This window comes from Ursus maritimus, unplaced genomic scaffold (assembly GCF_017311325.1).
Source record: "Ursus maritimus isolate PB19 unplaced genomic scaffold, ASM1731132v1 scaffold_22, whole genome shotgun sequence".
NCBI lineage: Eukaryota > Metazoa > Chordata > Mammalia > Carnivora > Ursidae > Ursus > Ursus maritimus.
In genome coordinates, this window is record NW_024424675.1 from 42,441,665 (window position 1) to 42,461,303 (window position 19,639).

The 19,639-nt window shown below is 51.3% G+C and overlaps 1 protein-coding gene across 2 annotated transcripts in view; it reads right to left on the reverse strand.

Annotated features, from left to right (window-relative positions):
• The window catches only part of BMP7 (bone morphogenetic protein 7), an 84,657-nt gene extending 66,159 nt beyond the window's left edge, over positions 1-18,498 (reverse strand). The window contains exon 1 of one of the 2 annotated variants that reach the window (XM_040638497.1): positions 17,960-18,498. In XM_040638497.1, the coding sequence (XP_040494431.1) occupies positions 17,960-18,377 (418 nt within the window). In that variant the 5' untranslated portion in view covers positions 18,378-18,498. The remainder of the gene's footprint in view (positions 1-17,959) is intronic. The other variant, XM_040638496.1, reaches the window with a different exon arrangement.
• Between the last annotated feature and the right edge of the window lie 1,141 nt (positions 18,499-19,639).

A 19,639-nucleotide genomic window follows, 5' to 3' on the forward strand; every position in this document is an offset into this window, starting at 1 on the left:
GACCTGCCCATTAGCAAAGCTGTTTACTAACCTGCTCCACACCCATCTTTCCAGCCTGAGGAGCACTTTAGGGTCAAGTTTAAGAGTCAGGGCTCAGCAAGCAGACCTCCAAATTTAAATTCACTTCCTGGCTGTGTATCCTGGGCCAGTGACTTACTTTTCTGTGCTCGGTTTTCTGGTCTATAAAATAGGGAGGATAAGAATGGCCCCCACCTGAAATGGTTGCCATGAAATTTCATTAAGTTAATTTAGGTAAAGAGAATGAAGGATGCTTGGCACACAGTAAGCCTCTGACAAATGTTACCTACTTAAATTATTATCATGATGGCTAACACAGCTCTAACTGAATAGTTGTTATACCCCCAAGCCCCCGACCCAGCCACAAGGGACTAGAACCTGACTCCCAGCAACCTTATTTATATAGCGTGATCCACCTTCTAGACCCAAATGATGCATGCATGAACATGTGATTCAAGGTACCTAAGAGTGTCTCCCCAGAAATTTTACTTGGGTGCAGTAGGTCAATCATGTCATCAAGAACCCGAGTTTCTTCTGTTTCTTTGCTCTGCCATTGTCTGCATGTTGATACTTAATCCTTAGGCCTATTGCCTCATGGTCAAAAGATGGCTGCCATGACTCCAAACATCACATCTTCACAGAACCACATTCAAGGCAGGAAAAAAAAGAAGAGTACAGAGAGTTCTGTTTGCTCAGCTGTCATTCATCTGAAAGCAAAATATTTTTCAGAAGAACCACCTCCTATCCCATTCCTCCCCTAGCAAATTTCCTCTTGTGTCTCACTGGTTAGGACAGCATCCTGTGGCCATTCCAACCTGCTATGGAAGTTGGGAAAGCAAGTATGTGGCTAGCCAGATAGTTGTAATTACAGTGTGCAGTGGGTGGCCTTTTTTCTCCCAATCAGCAGGGGAACAGAGGAACCCAGTGAGGCAGAGAAGCAGGAGGGGCTGTTCAATGACAGATGAGGGATGCAGAGAGAATACTACTTGGGTTTTCTACGGACCTGCAAGTTACGGGATGTTCTTTCCTCAGGCTTGAGGATGCATTGATTTCCTTCTTCTCTTTCTTTCTTTCTTTCTTTCTTTCTTTCTTTCTTTCTTTCCTTTTTTTTTTTTTTATCATTTAAGCTAATTTGAATAGATTTATTTTGCCTGCAACCGAAGAATTCTGTTACATGTCCTTTTCTTGACACCACACACACACTGCCCAAAAATAATCCCTGAAAATACCTTCTACCTCCCTTTCCTCTGATCATCAATTCTAACTGGTGAACCTAAGGGTGCACTCAGACCCTCGCACCTTACTCTCCTGCAAACCAGCAGAAGCGACTGAGGTGCCCAGAGCCCACCTCCTGGAAAGAGTTGCTTCAGGCGCTCAGCATACACACCAGATTCCACCAGGACAGGCAGGTCTTCCGTCCAAGCAGCTCTCCACCCTTGGCTAGCAAACAATGGGACACAGATTCTTACGATGCTTTGAGTATCTTGTTCTATTTGTCCTCTACCCTGAGGGAAACGGGAGCCACCTGTCCTACAAGCAGAACTCAGACCAAGCCCCAGCCTGGCCTCTGCTTCCTCCCAGGACACAATGACTCCTGACCTTCTCGGGTCTTTTCAAACACTTTGGCCCCTTGTCTAAGGAGATCAGGAGGGTTGAACTGATAGTTTGATTTCCGCAAACAATCGGCTGTTGCCTAAAGTCCTATGAGGACTACAGTTGTACTGACTTATAGGTTTGAGTTTAGAAAGAAGTTCAAGTCTCTCCATGGGCTGCAGAGGGTCCGAACTCATGTCAGCATGCCACCAACCTTCCGCTTACATACAAGCGCCACACTATTATTTGGAGAGCAGAAACTAGCTTAGGGCCTCCATCTGTCACGCAGAGGAGCACAATCCCGTGTGCAAATAACTTACATAAATCCAACTATATAGTACATAGGCAACGACAACAAAGAGAAACGATTTAAATAATTCGAATGTGGCTACCCAACAACCACTTCCAATCCACTTTTCCCTCACCCACCTCCAACTGTGCGGCCAGAGGCCAGTTTCATACCTTCCCACTCTCCCTGGCAGAAAGAGCTGGCCTTATGAACCAGCTGAGCTCATGGGACTTAAGGAGTTTTCTAGAGACTTATAGGAAATGAAGAGCTAAGCAAGTAAGGAGAGCTCTTTGAGCCCACCCCCCTTCTCCTGCCTTGAACATGAGATTGTGTGAGGATGTGACGTCTGGGGCTCTAGCAGCCATCTTGTAACTGTGAGGTAACAGGCATGAGGAATTCGAGCATGGTGAAGGTCAGGTATACATTTCATGTACACCTGAATGATATCACTGGGCTGCTACCCCAAACTTGGAATCACCTCCCTGAATTCTTGCTGTTATGGGAGATAATATGTTTTTAATGCTGAAGCCACTGTTAGGCAGGTGTTCTGTGACTTAGAGCAAGTCCTAAATGAGACATCATTCTTCTCCACTGAAGCAGTGAGCAGGCGTTGGGAGGCATATACCTCGCAGCATCTGCTGTCCTTGAGGGTGATGCTAGTGGTTAGACATAAGTATTTGGGTCCACTATGGGCTGTGAACCTCAACCAAGCATTTCACCTCATGTGCAGGGGAAGCAGCAGCAATGTGCCTCACCACAGAAGGAGAACGGGCTCCAGGTCTTTGCACACACAGAGTGTGTCTATCTCCAGCATGGCTGCTTAAGGGATTTCAAGGGTAATTTTCACTCTGCTCAACTTCTGTCCACTGCCTTCAGCCTGGCTCCCACGGAACAGGTGATTGCAACACCACACTTCTTTTCAAATGCCCAGGCCTCTTGTCAAAATCTGTAACGGGGAGGCGGGGGGACCTGAGTAGCTCTGTGGTTGAGCGTCTGGCTCTTGATTTCGGCTCAGGTCATGATCTCAGGGTGTGGGATCAACCCAACCCCGCGTTGGGTTCCAGCTCAGTGGGAAGTCTGCTTGAGGATTCTCTCTCTCTCTCCCTCTGCCTCTCCCCCAACTCGTGCTCTCTCTCCTTCTCTTCTCTCTTTCTCTCAAATAAAAAAAAATAAATCTTTGGGGGCACCTGGGTGGCTCAGTCATTAAGCACCCGCCTTTGGCTCAGGTCATGATCTCAGGGTCCTGGGATTGGGCCCCGGTTGGGCTCCCTGCTCAGCGGGGAGTCTGCTTCTCCCTCTGCCCCTCCCCCAACTCATGCTCACTCTCTCTCTCCTCTCAAATAAATAAAATCTTAAAATAAATAAATAAATCTTTTTAAAAAAATCTGTAATGAGAGTTGAGTAAAAAAACATAAAAATAATTTTTAAAATGTGAAGTCACCTAGAGCAATGCAGTTTTGGATATGAGGGCCCAGGCGGGGTTGGGAGAAGGAGTCACAGGCACCCCCAGAGAGCTGCAGCTGGCAGCCCGGTCAGCACATCAGGGGCTAGCCCATCACCATGTTCACAGAAGGACCTAGAAGAGACTCTGCAGGAGACAGGGCTCCAAAGGCAGCCCCAGGAGGGGTCCCCGTTTGCTGAGAGCTCCCTGTGACTATCTGGCGGGGTCCCACAGGCTCTGAGCTCTGAGCCACCCCATCTTACAGGGAAACTGCTAGGGACTGAATTGTGCCCCCCAAATTCACCTGCTGTAGCCCTAACCCCAAAACGATGCAATTAAGAGATGGGTCTTCAGGAGATATGAGGTTTAGACGAGATCATGAGGGTAGGGGCCCCCTGCGGGAGTTAGTGTCCCCACAAGAAGGGGAAGGGATGGGAGCTCTGGCTCCCAGTGTTGTGAGGATGCTTGCAGCGGGTCGTCTACAAGCCAGGGTGACAGACGGAACCCAACCAGGCCGGCAGGCTCATGTCGGACCTCCAGCCTCCAGCACTGGGGAAAATAAATGTCTGTGCTTTAAGCCCCCAGTGTAGGGCACTCTGTTCTGGCCCAAGCTGACTAAGGCAGAAACTGAGGCCCTGAGCACTGGCATGTTTCCAGTGACCCGCCTGAGGTCACACACCACGGGGCTGGGACTCGAGGCTGGACAGACCTGCTGTCCCCAAAGCTGGACAAACGACTGGTCATCCCTGACCTCCCCTTTCTTCACACGAAGTAACAGAGGTGGGAATCGTGCTAACGGCTGGTGTGGGTAGGACCTCACTTAAGATGGAGAAATGTCAGGTGTTCATATCAAAAAATGAGGGGACACAGGAAATGCCATCCCACGAAGTCTGACATCAAGGGCGTTCAGAAAAAAAATAAAAAAATAAAACACAGGTACAATTTGACCGTGAGTTTTTCACTAATTGATTAAGAGAAGGCCAGCCCACAGTCAGGTGGGTACATCTAAGGGGTCGTTTGTGCCTCAAGCTGGTGGGACACACGTGGAGCTGGGTCTGCTGGTGCTTCAGTGTTTCCTTAAACCTCTGCATCGATAAATACCGACTGGAACCAGCAAGGGGCAACTTTCTCGTGTAACGGGATTCGTCAGAAGAAAACCAGCTCCCTGGTTTGTCTCGTGTCCCGTGAACAGTCGAGGTTCCCGCCTCACCAGGGGCTATCACAGCGAAGGCCGGACCACCGTCCACGCCAGCCCGGCAGACACACGCACACCCCGCTGTCACCCCCAGGACGAGCTGGCGGCGTGTCCCCCTGCCTGGGACGCCCAGACGAGCTGCATCCACGGCTGGCACAGGCAGGCCACTCGGCGCGGTCCACGGGTTGGCCTGGCAAGTGGCCACGCCACTGGCGGCAGCTACCGCTCCTGGGCCTCATGCCCCGCGGGCACCGTGTGCGGCTCCCCTCCCGCCTCCACACAGGGGACTCCCCCCGGCTGCCCAGGAGCCAGGCACGAACGCCTATTAACCCAGAGGAGGAAACCGACACCCAGACTATAATCACCCGCCCAAGGTCGCGAAGCTAACAAGGGGCAGAAGTGGGATTTAGACGCATATGGTCCGACCCCAGAGCCGGTCTTAACTACCACCTGAGATGTTTAAGGAGAATTTTTTTTTTTTTTGAAGTGGAACATGGGGAGGAGGCTATGAGGAGCAGGCCCCTTTAGGAAGAGCCTAACTGCGCCCTACAGCACCTTGGTAGGGATTGTCGACGCACTCCTCACAGTACGGAGCCAGAGCCGAGAAGCCATCAGAGGATCAATCTGTTTAATCAGGGTTTCCTCAAGCTGGGAGGAGCCCCTCTGCACGTCCAGGAGGAGCCCCTCTGCACGTCCAGGAGGACACAGGGTGCATTGTGTCACCGGTCATCTGCATAGGGACAAGGGGGCAGGTAAAACTCAGGCTTTTTAAATTTTTATCCCCTTCCCTGGTAGAGGGTATGGACAGTCAAAAGCAGAGGTTGGCAAACTTCTTTTCTTTTTTTTTTTTAAGATTTTATTTAATTTTGAGAGAGAGAGAGAGGGAGAGAGAAAACGAGCGGCGGGGGAGGGGCAGAAGGAGAGGGAGAAGCAGACTCCCCACTAAGCAGGGAGCCCTGATGCGGGACTCGATCCCAGGATCCTGGGATCATGACCTGAGCCAAAGGCAGACGCTTAACCGACTGAGCCACCCGGGCGCCCTGGCAAACTTCTATAACCCTACAGGAAGGAAGTTTTCCAAGGCTCCGGAGAACATAGGCTCTGTGGCAGTGACCCCACTCCCGCTGCAGGGGGACAGCAGATGCAGACGATACATCAACGAGCACATCCCAGTCAGGGCTTACAGACACTGGAATCTGAACTTCATCTACCTTTCAAATGTCATGACATATTCTTCTTCTTTTGATCATTTATCACCCTTTTGAAAATTACATAAAAACCATTCTTGCTTCCAGGCTGTGCAAAAACAGACAAATGTTCGGATTTGGCCCGTGGGCTGGGGTCTAAAGCCAGCAGCTTTCCCTGCTGGAAGCAGCTCTTGCACTAGCTCTGGTGACCCTGGCGCTTCTCTGCTGCCTGCCCCCGCCCGCCCCCCCAAAGTTACCTGCCTACGGAGACCAGGTAAGAGAGGTTTTTACCCTAATTCCTCCTGAGGGGCAAAAAAAGAAGCACCACTTTTAAGGGTGTGTTTAATAACCTTTTAGTATCACAGGGCAAAAAGCACTGTTAAGACTATTTTGGTTCCCGGGAGATGATGCTAACTTTGTAGAGACGTGACCTCTATCTCCGTCCCTAGAGCGTTGCAAACCCAGGCAGCGCTGCGTTCCCAGGAGAGGGCTCACATTTTGATTGCGATCTGTGTTCCTTTCAACCGGAAAATAATCCATCAGTCTAGAAATGCTGGCTTCCCCCAGTCACTACCATGGGCCAATGGGTTTGAAGCAAAGGCTCTCAAATCAATTTCCAACTTTGAGGAAAGTTACGCTAAACCAGTGGTTCGCCACTGGGGGCAATTTTGCTCCCCGCCCCCCTTCACCCCAGGGCGGGGAGAGGGGGCACTGGCAATGTCAGCAAACATTCTTGGCTATCACAGCGTTGGCTCGGGGTGCCCCTGGCATCTGGTGGGTAGGGGCCTGGGATACTGCCCAACATCCTGTAATACACAAGACGGCTCTCACAACGGAGAACTGGTCTGGCAAAAAACGTAATAGTGCCAAGGCTGGGAAACCCTCCCCTAAATCTACCTAAAAAAGGCATTTCCCAGTTCTTAGGGTATTTGAGCCACAAGAGACCGAGAGATTTCTGGGCCCCCCCTTTCGCATTCCCCCCTCCCCACCACGTATATTAAGACAATGAGGAGCTCAGGGTTCAAGTTGGTATAAGGCAAGTCGCTTCATTTATTGTTTCCTCCTAAAGGAAATGACCAACTGGTGCCTCTACCCTATAAACGTTTACTAGCCCTGGAAGGTTCTGAGGCCCCACTGCCATTTTTAAGGGCTTCTCTCTCAACAAATGTTAGGTCAAGTCAGTCAGACAGGGGAACCCGAGAAAGGGGAAGATGGTGGGGGGCATTTTACAAAGTTCAGGACTGGGAGGAAACCCGAGAGACCTAACACGACCTCCCCGCCCTGTCTCTCATGCTCGTGAACGAGTGTCTGCTTCACACCGGGCATCTTATGAGCAGGGGCAGAAAGAGTTTTAAAGGTCTCGGGGCACGGCTGTTCGGGCTTTTCATTGGCCAGCTGAGCCCCCGTCGTGCTAGTGGGTCTAGAGATTGATGAGTTATTGGCCCTCGGGGCATGAGACCCTGAACACACTCCAACACTGGGTCTCCTGGAGGCTTTCCCGGTTCCTTGGGGCTTGGGAAAAAATGTAACCACAAAGAAGCACACAAAGGAAAGTGTAACAAATATTCGGGTACCCACAACTGAGAATTAACAAGAGTTAATATCCTGGTTGTTCCCTTGGTGATAAACTTTTTCTTTTAAAATACCTTTAGATTTACAGAAACGTTGCAGAGACGGTGCAGAGTTCCAGAGCACCCTCACCAGCTTCCCCCCGTGCCAACATCCCCCAGAACCATGGGACACTTGTCAAAGCGAAGAAATGAACATCAGTGTTCATTTCTACTTACTAGTAAATAAACTCCAGATTGTTTTTCAATTTGCACCAGTTTTTCCACGGCTGTCCATGTTCTGTTCCAAGATCTAATCCAGGATACCACATCGTACTTCCTAATGGTTTCTTATTAAGAGAAAGAAAACCTGAAGGGAACAGTCAGTTTACTTAAAATTTCTCCCCAATCGCATTCCGCCCCCCGCCTCCATAGGGGCAGCTGGTGTGAGTCCTGCGGCCCGTGTTATGTTACCCTGGTGTGACTACATATGTATGGGCCCATGAACGACATATAACGTTATCTGGTGCCCTCCTGAGTGCGTGTGTTTTGACACAGTGACAAATGGTTACACCCAAACATTCTTCTGCAACTTGCTTTCTCCCTCTTGACATTGTTGTGAATCGGTATTGATACATAAGAAAGAAGTCCTTCCCTTCCCTTCTGGTTTATTACAAATCTATTTCTCCAATACCCTGCTCACAGACATTTAGACTGTGGGTGATTTCATACTATTACGAACTAGGCAGTATTTATTCTGGTACATCCGTGGTCTTTTCTATAGTGCCCTGAGGCATTGCTATTAAAATACCAATCTCGAGCTGCCTCTGGAATTTCCCCATCAGAGGAGTGTGGGGTGCATGCAGGAGCCCCAGTACATGGTACTCGGGACCCTGGGCCCTGACAATTGTTTGAAGTCATAGAGATGGAGGAGGAGGAGTTATCGTAAGCAGGATGGATAGTGAAAGAGAAAGGTATGCTCTGCTCATCTCTACATTCAGCTTCAGCGCACCAAGCCACAAGGTCAAGGGCTCGGTGTGGGTTTTGGTGGCCTCAACACCACTCTCCTTGTGTGTCCCTCCACCCCCATTCACATACCTCCATGGGGCCAGGCAGAAAGACTGTATGGCTTTACATTCAGCAAGAGCAGGATTCAAATGTCAACCCCACCACTTCCTAACTTTGCAAATTTGGTCCCCTTCAGTCTCCTCCTCCCTAAAATGGGAATGAAACCACTTGCTTTGCAGAATGCTTAGAGAATTAAATGAGAAGCCCAATAAAGAAGGGTATCATAAATCCATTACTGCTACAGAAAGATCTCAACCCTCCCGCTTTATCACTCTGATTTATTTCAGTGATGCATTTCGGTAATGAAGGACTCTCTGAGTTCAGTTTCTGGATTCAGCCACGCTGGATTCCGCCTGGACTGGGAATTGCCTCTGAGGCCCAGGAAGAAAAGGCAGCAGCCCCATTCAGGGCCAGACTTCACGGTGGGGCAATCGCCTCCATGACCCACACAAACACCAGCCAGGACAAGCACCTCTCCAGCCAGAACCACAGGCAGCCTCCTTAATTCTCTAGGTAGGGAACCAGGCTAAGGCTGAAGCGTGCGTTTGCTGAAAGACAAGAAGCAAGTCATTTTACAAGTGGGACTAGAGAGACGTGGTTATTCTTGTTGAACCATGTGAATACCTCAGTGATGCAGAAACTTCTAGAAACATTGGTCTCCCAAATGGGGTGTGAGCACTTAGGGGAGGCTAGAGGGATCCATTGGGATATGGGGAAAAAATATTACAATCATAATTAAGTAAATTTCAAGGACTGATGGACATCAGGGAAGGTGGAAATTAATAGCCGAGCTTTGACAAAAGTCTCTGCATAATTGGTGGAAGAGATTGAAAAGAGAGGGTCTTGTTGCAGCCAACAATCGCTTTGTTCTATTTGCATGTTCTTCCCAGGAGATGGCCTTCCTGCCGCAGCGCACCAGGCATTGGCGCCATTTCCCGGGCTCCTTCTGGCACTTCCCTCGGCAAGCTCCGGTTTGTGGTTTCCGGCCCACCTTCGGTCAGGTGTCACCACCTGACTAGCTCTGACCAATGAAACGTGAGCAGAAGTCGGACATTCACCTCCAGGTGGAAATTTTAAAAACCCGGGCACAATTCATAGAGCCTTTCCCTCTGACATGGTAATGATGACATTCGAGACGATGTCAGCCCCATCAGCCAGACCACCTGACCAAAGTGCAGAGTCCCCTACCAACCCACGATGGAGTCATAACTTAATACAAGAGAACAAACCTCTGTGGGTTTACCCCACCAAGACTGGGGAGTCTCTGTTATCATGTGACAACTTCATTTATGCCAAACAGACAAATGAATGAAAATCATCAAAATGTGGGCCCAGACCTCTAGCTCGCTGATCCCAAACTGTTGAACCATGATTTTGAAAGATCAAATTCTATCACATAACATTAACTAATTTGTGAGAGCAAACTTAAACGTGTCTTGTTCACTGAAAGCGTCATTTCGTATTAATGAATAATGATCAATTAGTTAAAATGTGTATTAATGAACATCAGAGTTGTATATTTTTTATCTTTAGTGCCTCCCCCTTAAATGTATATTTTAGTCTACGTTTTATAAGGTAAAAACAAAACAAAACAACTATACTAAAACAGTAGGATTTATTTCTGTTTAGGGTATGGACCCAGAAATTTACTGGCGGTGGCGGGGACGCGAAATCAAAAAAGCATTTAGAAGATGCTGCCTCAGGACGCCTTCAACTCATCCATGCGCCCGAGCAGCCAATATCCGAGCGCTGTGCTATGGGAATTTGGTGAGGCAGTGAAAGAACAGGATAGTAAGAATGTCTCAAAAAACAGTCAAGAAAGGAGTCCTTTATCAAAGGCCAAACACAAGTCATTGAAACCACAGGGTAACTCGTTGGCCTGTGTTGGCAATGTTAGCTTGCCGGCCAGATGAGCGCTGGGACCACGACAGAACCAGTCTAAGCCAACTATCATGCTCCATGTTTAGATTTTTTTTTTTTTTTCAAACTACATAAAAGCAAGAGAGAGGCTGGCATTACAAGACAGTACAGGCCTAACTCCGTACAGGCTTAAAAACATGCATGTCCTCGATTTTGGAAACAGTGCAAGTTTTTATTCACAGCCAAATTTAATTAAGCCAGACAACAAAAGATTGGAACTTGAAAGCTACTCTGGGGAGATAAAGATGTGAAAGAATAACACGTGACCTCAAAGATGCAGGGAAACCTAATACTCGCCGAGTCAGATTTTTCAAACAGTACAGAAAGAGCTGAAGGGAATTTGCGGGAAGCCTTGAGTGATTAAGCCCACCCCTCGTCTAGGGGCCCTAGAGAAGTTCCCTTTCATCCCCGGGTCTCCAGAGGCTTCTCAACGCACTGGATCCACACAGGGTTTTCTGTGGCCCCACCCCAGTCAGGGGAGTGGGGGGCAGCCTTGCACCTGCTCCAGTAAAGAGGGGGGAGGCTGGGCTGTTCTGTTAATGAATGCTTTGGGCTTGTCACTCCCTTGAAGGAAAGACAATTTGTACTTTGACCATCTTCCAGAAGGGGTGGGAAGAAATACTTCAGTCATGTGCTTTTTTAAAATTAAAACTTATTTTGGAATAATTTTTGACTTAGAGAGAAGTTGCAAGGATAGTACAGAAAGTTCCCAGATACCCCTCTCTCAAGTTTCACTTTGCCTAATAATAAAATTTTTAAGTAGCCATAGATGCTAAAAGCAGGAGAAAGAGTCAGCATTATACTCTATTTATCCTCAAATAAGTTTGGTGTTCTCATTCAAATTTCAATGATCTCTGAAAGAAGGAAACGTGTGTGCAAACACACACACACATTTTGGGGGCCATTTTCCAGACATCTTTAAAATCACATGGGTGACAATCTCAATATTTTAAGATTAAGCATTTAAAAACTGCTATTTGGGGGCGCCCAAGGGGCTCAGTCTGTTAAGGGTCGGACTCTTGGTTTCGGATCAGGCCGTGATCTCAAGGTCCTGAGATGAGCCCCCATTCAGCTGCACTAAGCAGGGAGTCTGCTTGAGATTTTCTCTCCTCTCTCCCTCTGCCCCTCCTGCCCTGCGGTCTGTCTCTCTCAGTCTCTCAAATAAATAAAATAAATCTTTAAAAACTGGTATTTGGATTGATACAGCAAAGTGAGTAGTGAGGCGGTCACCACAATCAAAACAAGAGCTACCATCTATCACACACCTACTGTGTGCCAGCCTCTACGCATGCGTGATGTGATTTTGTCTCCATGAGGATACGTGAAGGAGGGGAGTATTATCCACCTTTATAAAGTGAGGAGGCCAACTCAGAGATGTTAAGAAACTTGTTCAAGGTCACACAGCTAATATGCACCCATAGTGGAAACAGACACATGGGTTTAAGCTGTGTCGAAAGAGAATCACTGTGGATGCCGGTCCATTCTCCCTTGCCAAGTCACACCCTCGGCTGTCACCGAGAACTTCCGTTACACGGCAGTGAAGCCCCCCAACCCCCCACTCCATATATCACCCAGAATTAGCTGCAAAGTGTCAGGAAACTTGGCCAGGCAGCCCCAAGCATCAGCGAGGGCTGGAAGCCTTCACTGTGAAGCCCTTTATAGAAAGCCGCAGTTGGCAGCCCCCTCTCCTGCATGGGAACAAATTAACATTGGCATTCCAAACACAGGAAAGGAAGGAAATTGGAAACACAGTTTATACTTGGCCAGCCCTTTGAAATACTGTACCATGCTACCGACATCAATTAATGGAAAGCAGGGTTGTGCTGAGAGGCTCTGGTTTGGAAATGCATTAACACACGTTAAACATGTTTGTACAGGAACCAGATTATAAGCACCCTGGCTCCAGGACAATAAAGCAATTACCCTAAAACTGGCGCTCTCAGAGTTGTCATTAATTCAACCCACTCCACGCGGATCAGCAAAGGCTTTGCGCGGCTCCCAACAATGCCTTCTGCCACAAATGTTGAAAGGACACATCGCACATGCTTCCCTGAGTTGCACGTAAGTGTCAAACTCCATGCGCTCCTCCTCTCCCCCCAAATCGTAAACACGCTCCTTTGGAGAGGGGAAAAATACAGAGCGGCAGCCGCGGTGTTGGTCCGCGCACTGCCCTTCCACGCTGGGTTCGGGCAATCTCTCATCGGGGAAGGTTAACTACAAGATATCTGTTACATATTAAGAAATACCAAGTCACATTTTTGTCAAATATTATTTGTCAAATGCCAGTTGCTGCAAAACACAGAATTCAACTGCAGCTGAACACACAGCTAATACCAAACGGTTCACATAATAGCCGCGGTCATACATGCAATCGTTGCAGTGAAAGAACCCCCCCCTTCCTCTATAAACTGTTCCAGGAATTGGAAAGAAAAGCATCTGAAGGTCTGGAATAAATAAAGTACTGTGCCTTGAGCTGCCCCGTACAGAAGACCCAGCATGGCTGGGAGCAAGGACTAGAAACGACCAAAAAGGCAAGTGCCCGCTTCACGATTTTGTAAGAACGCTCAAGAGGCAAGACTGTAGACGACGTGGGCGAATCCGAACGTTTCTGGCTCGCAATGAAAGAATCCGCTCGGCTCGTTTCTACAAAGACCAGCCTCCCCAGGCATCCCGCCCACGGACGTGCCCACCTGCGCGCGCGGCGGCTGGGCTCCCAGGGACCCGCACCCCTGGTGCCACCGCCCCGCTCCCGCGCCCGGGTGACGTCACCCCGCAACGCCACGCTGCTCTGGGATCCATCAAGTTCCAGCAATTTGGGTGTGTAAAGCTAAATGTGTTATCATTTTCACCACAAATTAACAGTTTCTATGTAAATATTGGTATTTCCTCACCCCATGAAGGCGAGAGGAGGCAAAACGGCACCGGCGCATTTGATTTAAACTAATTAAAAGCAGAGGGTCATGCAATTCAATATATTGATTTTACCAGTGGGACTTAAGTCTTTTATAATAAGTGCACACAGCTGCAGCGCTCTCCCACCACCACGTTTTAAAGGCTTATCCTCGCATTCCTTCTGACAATAACATGACAGGTCCCACACATCCCTGCCTGTGCCCTAACCCCGGCAACACCGCCAGAGTGCATTAAGGCGAAGGGTTGCAGCAGCCTGCCAAAAACAGTGTGTCGACAGCCCCCAGCTAGGTCTGAAGAGTGATTGCAAAAAAATTAACATGGCCAGCCATTCGGGCTCTCCATTCTCAATATTCCTCTGGCAAAATGGATGGGCAGGCTGGGGAGGGTGGGGACTGGGAGAGCGTTAGGACACTCTGATTCTTGCAAGGGGCCAAATATGACCTTACCCAATAGGGAAAAAAGATATTAAAGCGATAGGGGTGATCAATCAAGTGAGATGGGACTCTCCCCGGAATGAAGTCATCACTTGCCTCAGTTCAGCGGACATGTGATATTCGCTCACATCGCAGGCATTCCGGCGGTCAGGGGATCCGACACCAGCTGTGTTTATCTCGCGGAGGTTTCATGGTCCTACTACGCAATGAAAGGCCCCCGAGCCCCGGCTCGCAAGCCCTTTCTTCTCTCTGGGCATTCACAGAATCATCCCATTACTGCCCAGAAATTGATCTTTACCTGGGCCACCTCCCTTATACCTTGGATGGACCACTCCACAACCAAATGAGGGCCTTTGGGATAGAAACCAAAAATAACCCCAGAGGCTGGCATCCAGGGCTTGGCCTTAACCTGCTTTGCTTCCAGAAGGGAAATACAAAGAAGATCAAAAAAGTTCAAATCTGGGTCACATATATCCTTGGGAAAAGGGGGGGGGGGAGAAGATCTTTGATTTAAGAACCAGGAAAATGAGGTTTAAAAGAAGTGATTTTGAAAGGGTTGCTAAAAACACAGCTGTTGGTGCACTCCTATAGCAAAGGCATTCTGCAGCAAGCAAGCAAGCAAGCAAGCAGGGGAAAAGCCTGTGTGACATCTATATTAACCTCTGGCTGCTTACCAGTGAGGGCCGTTGCTTCAAGTGCTGGAATGTGGAACAGCCCCTTCCAAATTTTAACACAAGCCAGGTTACAGCTGCAAATGCCTGCAGCCCATGCTCCTTTCACGAAGCACTCCCTGAAGGAAATTTTTAAACTGTAACAGAATCTTTTTCTAATACTCGACAGTGGTAGGGCCTGTTCTTAAGGGGCAAGAGGAGAGATCTTAATGCCAAACACTTGTCAACAAAAAGGACAGCCAGATGGTATAAAGCAAAAACTACACAGCCTTCTCCCTGCTCTTCAGCTACACTAACAAAAGCCACTTTTATACACTGAGTCCAGCAATGACCGGTTTCCAACTTTTTATTTTATTTTTAATTTAGCTTCGAAGATTAAAACACATTTGGTTCTTTCATAACCCGGGCCAGAGAGGAACATGCATCACACACCCCTAATGCCAGCCGGCTTCTTTTTGAAGGTTCCAAAAGGAGCTGCTGGATTTCTCCAGAGGGGGGAAAAATGGTAGGGGGCTCTGGCGGATTCGGTCTGCAGAACTCACATTGCCTGGGGACAATTTCAGAGAGGGTAGCCTGTTTTGAATTCCAAAATTAAGTCTACACAGAGGAGTCAGGGGCTTGTTAATCCAAACCAGTTTGCAAATCTCGCCATTGAACCGAAGGGCCCCAGCTGAGAAGATGTGGGTCTCCCTCCATAGCTCAGCTAGCATCGCACGGGGCTTCATGGGACAGGCTGGTCTTTGTCATAAGGTGGGGTCTGAAGTCCTCATTCTCAGCATCTGGTTTTGTCCTACATTCTCCTCTAGCTCCCTTTCTAGTTTAGATCCCTCTCAGCCTGGCAGAAAGCTTGAATTCCAAGGAGAACGACTTATAGGAACAAAAACCAGTTTGGCTGCAGACAGAAGGAGGAATCAACACACCAGGTCTGCAAAAGCCTTCAGAATCCGGTCAGAGGTCCCCCAAGCACGGCAGGACAGCAGCGGTATGCAGTGGAGGGAGAAGGGGGGCCGTGGAGAAAGTCAGCAGTCCCCCAAAGTCGCCCCAGGGCCCCCGAGGGTTACCAAGTAATGATCTGATATGGACGAATGGCATTTTCTTATTATTGGAGAAAGTGTGAGACTAAATGCACCTTTAGAAAACTTTGTGTGTTACAGATCAATTGTGATTTGCAGTCCAAGGAAAAACAGTGTGCTTCCTCAGCAAACTCAGCTTCCAGATTAGTCTCCTACACACTCCCCTCCACCCCCCCTGCCACCCCCAGGCCCCTCCTATGGAGAAATTTCCGAGCCCTGCACAGAATGGAAGGGACAGGCCGTGTGCTCCTCCTGTGCTGTTGCTGAGCAGAAATGAAAAGCCACCCTTAAATCATCTACAGGAGGAGTCTTGCCAAACTGCAGGCCAGGTCTTCACCCAACTAATTACCTGGAGTTTTAGGGACAGCGAGGGAAAGAAAACAAGGTCAGCGCACTCTGTGAAAAGCCACTGTGCCATCTAATTTGGAGTGATGTTCCAGAAAGCAAGACCTGAGAAAGTCAGGACTGTCCCACAAAGCCCAAAGCCAGCCTGACTGATTAAGAGGCTCAGACAAGCCGGTCTTTGTCCTTTCAAGATGAAAGAAATGGGGCTAACGGGTTGAAAGGTGTGTGTACAGCCAGAGGAGGAGAACCACCCAGCTGTGGCCTTCCCAAACAAGTCCCGGCTTGCTCCCACCACCGAGGGGGAGCAAACAGCCCTGCCCCAAGGTTCCCAGAGGCGCCCAGTCAGCAACTTCCTCGCGCTCTGGGGTGGGGGGAAGCCCTGACCACGTTGCTGGTCCATAGAAACACGGTGCTTTTCTGTGCTGGGTTAGCAGAAGCCAGGGCTTTCAAATGCCTTTTTAATGACCCCAGCCTGGCTCTGAAGGCCACCACTGGGACCTGCTGCATTCACTGGGAGTCACGGGTACCCAACAGAACAGAAGATATCATAAATCCCTCACCAAAGAAAGGGCCTGGCCCAGGCTAACCACTGGCTTCAGGAGGGCTATGAAACACATATATATGTATGTATATATATTTGGAATTTTTCTTTAGTATCTGGTATAGGTCATAAATACACACTGCAAAAAAACAAAAAACAAAAACAAAAAACAAAAAAAAAACCTTACACAGACAAAAGTGCAGACAATGAAAAATCAGAAATCAGACCCCAGCTCGCACTCCTAAGCCTCTGCCCCAGTCCTGCCCCGCCCCCCAGTAAAATCTATTTCCAGTTCACGGTGTCTTCTTCCAGTGGGAACAGATGATATACAAGCACATACGTAACCTCACTGATCTGCACCCTGCTTTTTTCCACCTCATACATCTTGGAGATTGTTCTAAATCGGGACATACGGACCTGCCTCCTTCTAACTGGCTGCTTAGTATAATTTAAACTTTCTTGAAGTTATTTAGGCATCTAAACCTCCCACCCCTTGCTTGCTGAAACCCGTTGCACTATTTGATTTTTGGCTATTATTAAGGGCAGACAATGGCGACCCGGGAACTCGCGGACCTTATCTGGAGCTGGAAGCATTGGGATGGATCCTCGCTTCCCCGCGCCTCCACCCACGCCCCACGCCCCCAGAGGGGGGCTTCAGTATCCTGGCGCTGTTGACACGGCGCCCGTGGGCATGAGTTTGCCGTCTTGACTCCGTTCGGATTTTCGCAGCAAGTTACACACGTAGAATGAAATCGGCTCAGGAAACAGCGCTATCGGGGCGTGTTATCTCGGAAACCAAATATTTGATCATCAGTCCTACAGCGCGCTGCCGGGGGTCAGTTTGAGCAAGTCTGGTGAATGTGCGTGCACGAAGGGAGGAGGAGCCACCGCGCCCCCGCCGTAGCGCCAGCCTCCGGTCCCCAGGGCCCCTGCGGCTCCGGTAGTGAACTAGGTCCTCCATCCGCCCCCAGCAGCGTCCGCTCCGAGATCCCGCGCCACTCAATCGCCAAAAATCCATGGTTTGCGCGCCACACGTGATAAACGCTGAAAATGGATTCTGCCCGCCTGGGACCTATCATTAAATATTTAAAATAGAAAGCTCGCAATGGCACCGTTTATTTCCCAGCTCCCGCCAGGGGAGCTGAGAGCCAGGAGGGCGCCGGGTCGCAAGGAGAGGGGCCCGGAGACACCGGCGGCGCGCGGCACGCTTAGGCGGGCGCACCGCGAGGGGACAGGTAGGGGTGGCCAGGGCGGGGAAGGGTGCGCGACGCCTGCGATGCCAGGTCCAGACCGGGCTGAGAGGGGCCCCGAAAGGGCGGGAAGGCAGCTTCGCCCAGCAGGGCCCTTTAAATCCAGGTAGCAGGGGCCGCGCGGGCCCGGCACAGCTCACATGACCCAGCCCCGCGCTTTGAACTGAGCCGCGGCCGGCCAGGCGCCTCCAGCCCCAGAGGTGCGGCCGCCGACTTAAGCCGGAGGGGGCTTCGGACCAGCCCTTTCCTCCGCCAAACTCCCACAGGCCAAATGAGCCCGGTTCGCGCTACCTGGGGCGCGCACAGCTTGGGGTCCCCTGGGACCGGGGGTAGGAGACCCTCGGCCAGGCACTGCGGTTTTGCGAACTGCCGGGAGGGTAAAGATAGGCGGGCTGGATGTAGGAAGCGGCCCCCTCCCCGTCCCAGAGCGCTTCCTGACCGAGACGCTCCCCCCTCCCTCCTGCCCTCACTCACCGAGGTTGACGAAGCTCATGACCATGTCGGCGTCGGTGAGGAAGTGGCTATCTTGCAGGCTGGCCAGAGGGGGGCCCTGGGTACTGAAGACGGCCTTGTAGGGGTAGGAGAAGCCCTGGCCGTCGGGCCCGCCGCCCTCCTCCACCGCCATGGCATTGTACAGGTCCAGCATGAACATGGGCGCCGAGTTGTGCTTGCCCTGGAGGTGGGGGCGCGGGCGATGGGGCAAGCCCAAGATAGAGAGGATCTCGCGCTGCATCTCCCGCCGCTCCTGGCTGCGGAGGCGCCGGTGAATGAAGCTCGAGTGAACCTCGTTGTCCAGGCTGAAGTCGGCCAGGGCGGAGCGCAGCAGGAACAGGGGCGCCCAGAGCGCCACGAAGCTGTGGGGCACCGCCGCGCGCAGCGAGCGCACGTGCATCGCGCCGGCTCTACGCGCGACCCGGGCTCCGGGCACCCGGCACCTGGGCCCGCGCCGCCCCAGGTGGCGGAGGGGGGCAGGCGGCCGTCCACGCCGCTCGGTCACTTGCTGCAGACGGGCCCCGCTGCGCCCGCGCCAGACATGGCCCCTCCCCAGCCGGCTGCGCTCTGCCCGGACCCCCGCCCCCTGCTCGGCGCTAGCCCCGGGGCCCCTCGCCCGGCACTGGCCCGGGCGCACCGCGGGGCTTGGAAACCGGCAGGAGCGAGCGAGCGAGCGAGCAAGGAGGCGGGCGCGGGTGGGAGGAGCAGCCAGCAAACCTAGGAGCCGGGCGAGCGAGCGCCGGGGAGGCAGCGAGGCGGCGGGCGAACGAACGAGCGCTCCTTCCTCCCGCTCCGCTCGCGCTCTCGCCCTCGGGCGGCGGCGACCTCTCTTCCGAACTCTGGCCGACAGCAGGGACCCCGAGCTGCTCTCCCAGCCGTGTGCGCCCTTGATCGCACGAGAGGCCGCCACGGGAGCCCCAGACTAATAAGCGCTGGGGCCTGGGAGGAGGAGGAGTAGGACGGGCTTCCAGGGGCCCCTCCCGCGCCCGCGGCCTCCCACCTGCCCTCGGCCCCGCCCTCCCTCCAGCTGCGCCCAATGGGTTCATTCATTCCATCTAGTGCACTCTACAAATATTTACCGAATGCCCACGGGGTGCCCAGCGCCCGGCCGAGCGCCGCGGGGATGCGGAGGGAGGAATACGAGCCGGCCCTGCTTCTCGGGACTCGAAGTCGGGACAGGGAGGAGGCCTGAGCGGCACCCGTGGGATTCGTTTCGCGCTGAGGTGGAAGAAGCCGGCGGAGTGCGGAAGCAGCGCAGCAATCGGAGAAGGCTTCCCGGAGGAGGTGACCTCAAGTCCCTCTCGTGCCTCAGCTCCATCACCTTCCCGTTTACTCCAGCCGCGCGGATCCCTCCGCGCCTCTCAGAACCTACCGCTAGCTTGTCTTTGCACGTGCCATTCCCTCTGCCTGGAATTCTCTCCCTTCCGTTTAATCCGTCCCACCCCCATCTGTGCCTAGTCCGATGGTCAACCCTCCACCTCCCGGTGCCACTTGGGTGCCACTTCCTCCCAGACCAGGAGAGATAAGGTCGCCACCCCTCCTCACCCCGGCGCACGTTTGTTTTATTTGCTTTAACTTCCCTCACCGGCTGGAATTACTGTTAGAGTTTTTCGTGCCTTCCTTACTATCTTGTGTCCCCCACCGGAAACGGAGCCCCCCTGG